This window comes from Erigeron canadensis, chromosome 3 (assembly GCF_010389155.1).
Source record: "Erigeron canadensis isolate Cc75 chromosome 3, C_canadensis_v1, whole genome shotgun sequence".
Classification (NCBI taxonomy): Eukaryota; Viridiplantae; Streptophyta; class Magnoliopsida; order Asterales; family Asteraceae; genus Erigeron; species Erigeron canadensis.
The window spans coordinates 28210185-28221129 of NC_057763.1; the positions used below are offsets into that span (position 1 = coordinate 28210185).

A 10945-nucleotide genomic window follows, 5' to 3' on the forward strand; every position below is an offset into this window, starting at 1 on the left:
AAGAAACATTTATATCTTTAATAGCAATGGTAGAAGCAATAGCAACATATTGATCAGGAGAAAAAATGACTGAAATGAGTATAACTGTAGATCCTCCATGTAGCCATCTAAACAAGTGATCAACTTATTTACTGCACATCCCGAAAAAGAAATTTAACTTATTTGTTGCATCTTTTTTCCAAATAAAACTGAAGCAAGTGTCTTTGTGATGTTCCTTACTCAATTAGCAATAGCTTTTACTCAAGCATCTTATTATCCATCAAGTCAACATCCCTCAAGGTAAAACCTCTTTTTATCTGTCCCTAAAGAGGTCATTAGCACATTAGGTGCTTTTTACACTACCAGTAGTCCAGTATTTCCAATTTTGACGATTACACCTTACATAATTACAACACTTTCTTTGTTATTTTCGGATAAAGGTGTCATAGAATAGATTATCCTTCCAATAAAAACACAAGTGGCATAAAAATTACTTCCAGTCATGTACAAATCATATAAATAAGATTTACCAAACATGGACTAGAATACAACTACAAGTAAGACAAACCTTAAAAGCTTAACCATGAGCCAAACCAAACAGTTCGAGCTTAGCATGCCTCCTGTTCCACACCCAGCCAGGATGACAAACCTTGAAAAGGTTAAACACAAAAACAAACCACGTATTCAAATAAAGCTGGAGCCTATGCCTAACATAAGTCATATTTCATAACTAATCATACCCAACCTATAAATTCTTTTTTTTTCAAACTAGCTTTGTACACATAACTTTCAACATGGTAATAAGACACCAAGAAACCATTTAAACACAGCACATCCTCATTTGCCAAAACAAATCAAAGACAATACCACAATTATGATGAAGTTAGTACTATAACACTGTGTTCTTGAGTTTATATTTGAAGGAAAGGAATGAAGAGAAATGAAATGAAGTTAAAAGAAAGAAAAACAGAAGAAATAAATTATCTACTTTGTGTTCTTCAGTTTTATGGAAATGAAGATATAATCTTTTTATGTTCTTGAGTTGATGAGAAAATAAATGAACATTGACATTTTGACAATTATACCCTTTTAAGCAAAACATTCTCATATAAACTTTCATTTAATGGCATTGCAAAAATCTTTCTCCCCTGCATTTTAAACATGAACAGATTCAATATACCATCATTAATATATACACTGTTTTAGCTAAAGGGTGTTTGAATATGAGAAAGTCAAAAAACAATATGTAGCTAATGGCAAAATTTCTCAATGGAACATTCTGTGTATTATATTGCATTAGGATAAACTTATTAAAACATTTCTATCACTATATTATATTGCATTAGGATAAACTTATTAAAACATGCCATTAACTTATTTCCACAATTCCACTAAATCTGCACAAGTCAAAAACATAGCCAACAATGTGTTGCAACATTCTAATTATGCACACCTTCAACCATATCATCGCTCAATTAAAACAGCCCAATGGCATGGCCTTGCAGCAACTAACTCAAGTATAACTGTATATTAGATCATCTTTGTAGTAAACTTCAAGTAACTTCCATTTATCGATGATACATAGTATTTGCAATCTAGTCATCCAAGTATAACTAACTATAGCTAAAAACCTGAAGTCATCATAGATATACTATCAAATAATTTATGTAGCACACAAGTGATATTTTGATCAGACTTATATTTGATATACTTCAAAGGAAAATTGAAAGTTTCCAAAAATCGAAGGAAATAATCACTCATTTTCAACTGACCCGTTGATGATGCCTGCTCACCTATCTGCTCCGTTTATCATAACCACTCAACTGACCCTTCCAACCTAGCTGACCCATTGAGTTCCACCTGATCAAACGTAAAACAAATTTATAAGCAACATAGCAATTATAAGACTGATGTCGGGCTTATAGTCATGCTGCCAACAAGCAATTAACCATAATATCAGCAAAGCTTGTTCCAGTTTTTGGGTCGGGCTTTATAGTCATCCTGCCAACAAGTATTCCTTATACCATACCGAGTAGTTACATGCCTAATTCTATTCTCATAGCAAATGGAAGGCTACCACTGAACAAGAGCATGAACAAGCAAACTAACGTCAACAAGGGATAACAACTTTCAGTCAGAAGAAGACTATTACCAATCAAAAGAACAATACTAATATATATGATTATGAATCTGATACATTAAACTACAGGAGAAGATTGGAACAATATGACTATTACAATATACTGACCCGCTTGAGCTATCTACTTGACGCACCCAAAAGAATGTGGTCGGCCACTAACCTGCCTATACTAACTGGTTGGCTAATCAAAATGACCATCACAAAATATCTATTTTAAAGCACACAAACGAGCTACAATTCTTGTTACATAGCAAAAGACTATAAAGATTCTTCATTTAATGAGTTGTTTGCATCATTTTTTCCAGAATAGTCATATGCATTGGGAGAGGACATCCAAATAGTGTTCGAGCTTTTTCTGGACACTCCACAATGAATAGATATGCACTTGCTATGTCTTCGGGGTCCAAGACACATAAGCTCGAGTTCTTTATAAAGAAAACAAATGGAGACTACGAAGAAAACCTTAAAATATCAACGAAAGACGCAAACTTTATCAAAGAAGACCATGAAATATCGACAAAGATACAAACTTTATTACTAAAAACACATCAATCATATACTATCAGGAAACCCCATAAGTTTTTTCAAACCACTAAACAATACAAAAGAAGAATCACCATCACCATCATCATCATCATTAACTTTTTTATTCGCATCATTATCGTCACGAAACACATACTGATCAACTAATTCTTTAACAGATTTAGCAGATAATGGATGGAAATTAGACCCCCAATCAGAAACAAACTCTTGAGCCAAAACCCACTTATCAGCTTCCTCCATTTTCTCCCATTTCCTTTTTAGCTCTTCTTGGCCTATTCCCAGATAATTACACATTTCTGTATATAATAGTTTTCTGCTTGTTTTCATGGCTTCTTGAGACTGTGCCATCTGGGTTTTAATCTTTTTTATCTCTATTGATAAATCCTTTGATAAATTCATGTCATTTATAGAGTTTGAGCTTGAACTTGAGCAGGAAATTTGGGGTTTTATGAAGGTTTTTTTTGAGGAATTTGTGAGGTGTGTTTGGGGAACAAGAGAATGATGAATATGAAGTAGAGACATTTTATTAGGGTTTATGTGATTTGGTTTATGAAAAGTGTGGGTTATGAATTTGGGGTTTTGATGTGAATATCAATGAAAATTATTTAACAGCAAAGAAACAAAAGGTGAAGGTTTAAATTAAAAATAATTAAAAGAATTACATTGAAATGACAACTTGTAATATTTAAAGGGTTAACATGAAACTTTTCTAACAGATTCAAACTTCATATTTGATTTTCTCTTATAATAATCTATTATCTTAGATCAAAATACCCACATAAAATGTCGGCTATGTTGGTAGCAACTAGTGGGGCCGTGACCGGTGATGACTAATGGCACGGTGAATAGCAACGATGGTGGCGTAATTAAAAGGCAAATGAATAAAAAATTGACATTTTTTTCTTTAAATCTAATGATGTTAAATAAAAGGACGAAAAGATTCATCAAAAATTAAAATTGGAATATAACATCTAAATATTTATTGCATATATATATATGGTGAGATATTTTGAGAGCACCTCTTATTTTAGGACCAACTAAGATCATTGATTTTTGTACACCATCATTATCTACTACGATATACAAGACTTTTCTGTAAAAACACTAAGACTTTCCGGCGACGGGCCCACCAGAAAATCATGTGTAAGTTAACTTACACATGACAACACATGTGTAAGTTAACTTACACATGATTTTTCTGTGGGTCCGTCGCTGAAAAGTCTTAGTGTTTTTACAAAAAAGTCTTGTATATCGTAGTAGATCATGATGGTGATGTGTAACTTACGAAAATCAATGGTCCTTTTTTGGACTTTTTTTTTAACTGGTCTCAAATTATCTTTCCCATATATATATATATATATATATATATTAATAAATTATATATTTAATATTAAATAGACATAAGTGGATCAAGTCAAAGAGTAAGTAATTAATACCGAAATTCTAATTAGAGAAAATGAATATGGCGACTAGGGTTGGACTTGGGAAGGCTAAATGTTATATTGGGGAGAGATGGGTAAAGGAGTGGATTGTATTTGTTAGTTACCAAGATTAGGTGTTTTCTTCTCGAAGTTGTAAAAAAATGTTAGATAATTTAATTTGTAAATTGTTTTATTAACAGTATTACAAATGTACGAAGTGGATATATTTACTCTTAGAATAACTACATTATCTTCTTTTAACATCAGTTACTTTTACATTAATAATCATATCGTAACGCCACCACCACCATCTATCATCGTTACTGTCACCGTCGCATTGTGCAAGTATCATCTTCAATAATAAAAATTGGATTATCATCTCACGTAATACGTGAGAAAGATTCATTGTGTAAATGACTTTTCAAAATATTCATTTTGTATCATGTGTTTATTTATTTTTAGAAATACGTCAGTGCACTTTTTCGATTCACTTTGGGTATGCTTGTCACAAAAATTTCAAGATGAAATAGTTGCTAGAAGATTGGAGCTGGAACTTAAAAATGGGGCTTTGTCTCTATCTTTTGAAATCGAGAATTATTTGCAGATGAAGAGATGTCAAAGGGGCTTCTTACTCACCAAACAAATCCTCCTACATCTCTATATAAACGCTGGTTTATCAAGAAAAGCACTTCGATTGTTGATTAATCGCCAAAGATGGCTTAGAACCAATCATTCATTATCTAATGGATCTTTCCATTCTAATACTTTATCCAAGAGTTATCAGTATTTATCAAATATGTTCCTATCTAACGGAACATTATTTGATTAAATGACAAAGGCATTGTTGAGAAAAAGATGGCTTTTCTCGGATGAAATGCAAATTGAATTCATGGAACATGAGAGGAATTGGGTTTTTATATTAACCCTTTTTACACTAGTTTTTTTTAAGCTTTTCACGCTTTTAGGAGCTTTTTATGTCCGGGGCTTTTTATCTTAAATGCATATTCAAACAGCAGTACCAATTTAAAAGAGGTTTTTTATATAAGCTCGAAGCAACAACACCTTTTAAACCTTTACTTACATCTACCGAGCAGCCTTAGACATTCTGCCACCATCAAACGGATCATAGATAGGTTCTCTTCCTTTAAAATTTTACTTACAAAGATGCATAATGAATACGTTTAATTATACAAAGTATAAGAACTAATATCGTGTTTACTTAATAATAAATTTGGTAATGATACAATTAATTTGATCTAAAGGTTGTAACTAATAGTTTAAACTCATCTATTGATCTTTTATTTTCTATAAAAGAATTTAGTACTTTGTTTTATATATATTCGTTAGATTGTTAAATGTTAGATTAGATACGAAATAATTGATTGAATGGATATTTAAGGTTTACTAAATATTATATATCTCTATTTTTATTATTAATACCCGTACGATATACGGTAACTATATAAATTGTATTATTAAGAAATTCAAATATGCTATATACATGATTCGTGAGTATGAAATAAATTGTGGTTAAAGTAAACCAATGATATATCGAAACTAAATTATAATAAACAATAATAATAAATATAATATATGTTTAGTTAGAGTGTTAGATTTACCTTAAATTATTACAATCAAAATTGGAACTTATAAACATAGTGAATGACGACAAATAACCTTGTGATTTCGGACCGTAAACTTAAAATTTTGAAGTATTCATGTTAATAACTTGTTATAAGTAATATAAGTAATATGAGTTGAAGAAGTGAAATAGAAAAAAAAAATATACAATTTTATTAATGAGAAAACGATCAATCAAATAAAGTTATAATGTTTTTTGTATCTATAAGCCAAGAGTTAGAGTTTAATTCTAAATCTAATAAGGAAATTTAATCTATATACAATTAAAAAGCTAATTTAATAAAATTTTAATCTTAATATATACTTTATCTATACTATATTATAAAACAGATTTTCCCTAGATTTTCAATATTGAACTTAAAATTTTCAATATTGATTTTAAGTACTTCCCAAAATGCCCCTCCTATCTATTCTATATTTATCTAAAATAACTATAATACTCTTTCTCTCTCCTCAAATCTCAACCAATCATCTTTTTTCTCTCTCCTCCATAAATCATTTATTCCTCCAATTTATTCAAAAAATTTTATCTCAAAAACCGTACATCGACAAATTATAAAAATTGTATGGGTGTTCTTAAAATTTCATGTCCTTTCATTAAAAATGTCATTCGATATACTTTCGACAAATTTTTAAATCCGAGGGCGGAGCCCGTACGGCTAAGGCATTTGACTATCATACTCTATGACATATCAACTCTTATATACTAAGACTACTTTGACACGCTGAGGGTTCAACATAAACATGGTTTTCATATAATAACTTCCCTAATAATAACTTGTTTGCTTATGAGTATTCGGGGTTATACGGGAGGTGATATGGGCTATAGCGTACATGACTATTGAGGCCTGAAATGCAGTCCCTATGATATGAAATGTAACGATATGTTATGCAATCATATGATATGTAATGATATGCTATGAAATGTTATGCAATGATACGTTATGTAATGATATGCTATGAAATGTTATGCAATGATATGAGATGTGATGATATGAAATGAAATGCTATGAAATGTGATGTATGATGATATGTGAAATGTGCATGATTACATGGCTTGTTCATCTAGTTCACTAGACTTATTAAGTTGCCATGACACGTGCACATTTAAGGGCCCAAACGTAAAAGATGTATATGTGATGATTGTTTAGGTTGTGTAAACACCTAAACTATATGTGATGTGAAATTGAGCTCGAAAATTTGATGTGAAAGTGTTAAGCTTAACCCGTACTTGCCCTAGCCCGGTTAAGTGCGTTGATGTGGTTGCTCGGGTAGCTCTTTGCAACGAGATACAACGTGAAGAGTAATACGGGAGGTCTTACCAGCCCCATTGTCCTTGAACATACGGATTACTCCTGGAATTGACTTGCCATTCCTTAACGACATTGATGTACAGCCGTAAGGATGTTCATCTAGTCGGGTGTGACTTATGTCTCACTTATAATGATGTATATGTTATACGAGATGCGTGACTTATGTCACAATTATAAAGATGTTCAGATGTGATATGTGATGATGCAAAAGATGACTAGGCACATTAGGATGACCCATCCTAATATGAATGATGTTGATGCTATGATATGTATATGAGATGATATGTTCGATGATATGTGCCTTAACGACTTACTATGACTTTTATATAATGTTTTAAATGGACAAACGTTTTATAAATTATGTGTTATCTTACTTAGCTAATTTGTTAACTAACACTTGCTCTTTTAAAATGTGTTGCGCCCTCAGGTCCAACAATAGTGAGCAGGTAGATGTGAGAAGATGTGAGGTATGGGTAGATGATCTTGAAGCTGGTTATAGTTTACCCATAGTGGCTGCTCGCTTTAGACATTTGCTTATTGTTTAGATAATAATGACTTGTATTGATGATGTGCTCGGTTGTTTAATGTTGGGCAACCGATGGATTTTCATTTAGACTTATTTTGATGATATGGCTAGTAACACCATTTAACGAATAAACCAAACAGATTTTGCTGGTTTGGACTTTTAAAGTTTAATTCCGCTTTCTTTGACGCCATTAGGCAAAAGTTTTTGGAAATCCTTATTTTTAAATGTTGGGTGTTACAGTTCCACATCCTGGTTGGGTACGAACTCGGCGAGTTCTTCGCGGCTCCACAATTTGTTGTTGTTCTTCTTCATCATCCTCGTCATTTCCCAGATTTGTAACTGGCAGTTGGGAAGAACTTGCGAAAGCAGAGAACTCTTGCATCGGAACAGGCGAGATGTTTCGCGGCGGTAGACCAGTTCCGTGAAAATCAGGTGCAAAATAATTTGAAGGCATATCGAAAAGATTAAACTGTGCTGCATTCGGGGTGTAATAACCCGGGATTTGGGGGGTACCCGTGAAGAAGTTACCCGGGAACATTTGTTGGGCTGCTGAACTTGAGGGTCCAGCTTGTGAGTTACCCGATTGGTAACTTTGAAACCCCGAATTTGCTGAGGGCCTAAACACAGTTTGGGTATTAGAAGGACCAGCACCCGAATTGGAAGTACCACCACCCCAATTAGAAGGACCAGCACCTAGACTGGAAGGACCACCGCATTGATAATTTTGGAAGGGAGGCATTTCAAATGGCTGTGACTCTGGAAACGACCAACTTTGAGATCCATAATTCATACGTTCTTCCTGTTGAGTCATAGAAAATGTCTCTCTCGGTATTGTTATAAAATCTGTAAAAAAATGACTTATCTGCGGATTAGCTTCTTGATGTAGACGAGCTCGCTTGTCTACCTGCACCAAACCCTCTTGCTGCGCACATTTATACTTTAGTAACAATTTAATATTAATTAATAGTAACTTTTATTGAACAAAAAATATACTTACATAAAATTGTTGGGTAACCCCCCAAGGAGGGTATTGTCCTGGATGCTGTTCCTGACCGGGTTTACCGACTGTTAAAACAGTACGCTCTAGATACCACTGCATATAGCCATCTGCAATGGTGATCTCCGGGACTCCCTGGTGGATCCGCTGCTGCCTGTTGTTCCACTGCTCAATATAGTCAGCGTGTTTTTCACCCCAATCGACAAGACTACGTCTCCCCTTTCGCAATTTGATAAGGGACTTATGAACAGTTGGTTCCAACAAACCAAAATCTTCTGGAACAGTTGGATCAACCCAAACTGTCTAGCAATTCTATTTGCTAGAGGAACCTCCACCTCATCCCAAAAGACCAAGGGACCCATATATTTCCATATGGTTCGACCAGTCTTACAGCTCGGGGGGAGCAGGTTCATGAAATCCTTATACGGAGTCCATTTGAACTGCATTAATAAAACAACATTAAAAGATAATGTACTAATTTTTATAGCTTTCAAAGTATATTAATTATTACCTGGTCATTGCTGAGCGCATTAAAAAAAGACCGGTACGAACTTAAACAGTGTGCCGGTGTATGAAAATTTGAGTGTTCTCCCAACCACTTGTTTGCTAAAACAGTCTGGTAAGCATACGGACTGTTTATTTCCTCTTTGAATGGTGTGACTTGTGGGGCAATGCGTGGGAATCTTTCCCACGCCCAATACTGCAGCAACAACAAAGGCCCATAAATGCCCATTCTATCAGGCTTGGTCGCCTTAGACAGGTTTCTATACAAACAACAAAGGGTTGCTGAACCCCAACTCTTTCGACCTTCTTTGCTCAGGTCGACCAAGTTCCTCAATAAGTTCAAACTAACATCTTTTGTGTTAGCGTCAAGAAAAAGCTCTGAACCAATCAATGCTAAAATAATCCTTCTAGCCATGCATATGCACTCCTGCTCATTTTCCTCGTCCAAATTGCTAAAATTAATGGACAAAGCCAAGGTGTTAAAATTGATCCGCCCCTTGCTCACGCTATCACGATCTTCTGAAGGAATAAAACCCATATATTCCTGACACAGATTGTTCCAATAATTTTCATCTTGGGTTTCTATAACCCATACACCAGTCACCGCTGGTCCCTGTATGGGTAAACCCCATATCACCTGCACATCTTGCAAGGTGACAGTGGTTTCACCAACAGGAAGGTGAAACGTGTTGGTTTCCGGACGCCACCTCTCCACCAACGCGTTGATCAAAGAATGATCAAGTTGGCAAATACCCTCCAAGAAGAGTTGGAAAAACCCAACACTCCTGACATGGACAAGAACTGCCTCGGGCACACCTGCCTCCATCACTTCAGCCAGCCCGCCATCACCTTTTCTGCAACGTGGCACTGTCACATTACGGTCGTGGGAGATGTTGTATGAGCGATGCTCATCTGGAGCTTGTAACCACAACAAGTCTGGGTTTCTAGGAACACAGCTGACGTTAACGGATGCCATTTTTTATTATGTAAATACTACTTTTGTTGATAAAATTGTTTTGAAGTTTGCTGTTTTGCTTATGAAAATTATATTTGCGTGCTTTGATACAATTGATCCTCTATGTGTATATATAAGCTGGTTAAGTGAAAAATGCATGCATGTGGTTTTGTCTTCATGCGAACCCGGCTTTTGAAAAGCCTTGTTCGCCCGTCTTGTCACATCAACTGTCACCATGTAGTCAAAGCACCACCTACAGGAGCACTGTTCACTGACACTTTTACTGAACCCAGCTTTTGAAAAGCCGGTTTCAAAGTTACTTTTTTTAAGCCGGTTTTTGAAAAGCCGGTTTCGAGGTGACTTTTTTGAACCCGGCTTTTGAAAAGCCGGTTTACCCTATTGTATAAAAAAAAAATTTTGAAAACTTGTTTAACAAAACACCCTCCCCAAATTACTATTTCAAAAAAATTTTCAATAAAGACTGCATACACAAGTGTATGCTTAATGGTTTATTAACAATAGTATGTCAACTAGTGTAACGCGCATTCCAAGTTAGCCACTTACCAATAACCCGTCATACTCATTGTTTTTGCGTTCTTTTCTATCGTTGTATAATTACACTCGTGGATCAACTCAAACATACAAGTACACAAATTGGTTGTTCTGAATTGGCCCCAAACTACTAAAAGATTATGGCTTTCAGTCCGTACTTTTTTGAAGCAATTATTATAAAACAGTTATACAAGGATTTGAGAGTAGATACTTCTACTTTCTAAACCTTCCTCCTAACTCAGAGATCTTCACTGCTGTTTGAGAAATAAAGCACCATAAGTTCCCCAAAATCCAGCAGCAAGAGCAGTGCACAAAATTATACTCCGAATTTTGTGACTGAGTACTATACCCACGTATGATGTATCGCGGATATC

General features: G+C 34.5%; 1 protein-coding gene across 1 annotated transcript; it reads right to left on the reverse strand.

Annotated features, from left to right (window-relative positions):
* Window positions 1-2127: 2127 nt before the first annotated feature.
* On the reverse strand, window positions 2128-3239 carry LOC122593057. Its single transcript, XM_043765399.1, has one exon. It carries the CDS (start codon window positions 3182-3184, stop codon window positions 2672-2674), a length of 513 nt encoding a protein of 170 aa, XP_043621334.1. The 5' UTR covers window positions 3185-3239; the 3' UTR covers window positions 2128-2671.
* Window positions 3240-10945: the final 7706 nt, after the last annotated feature.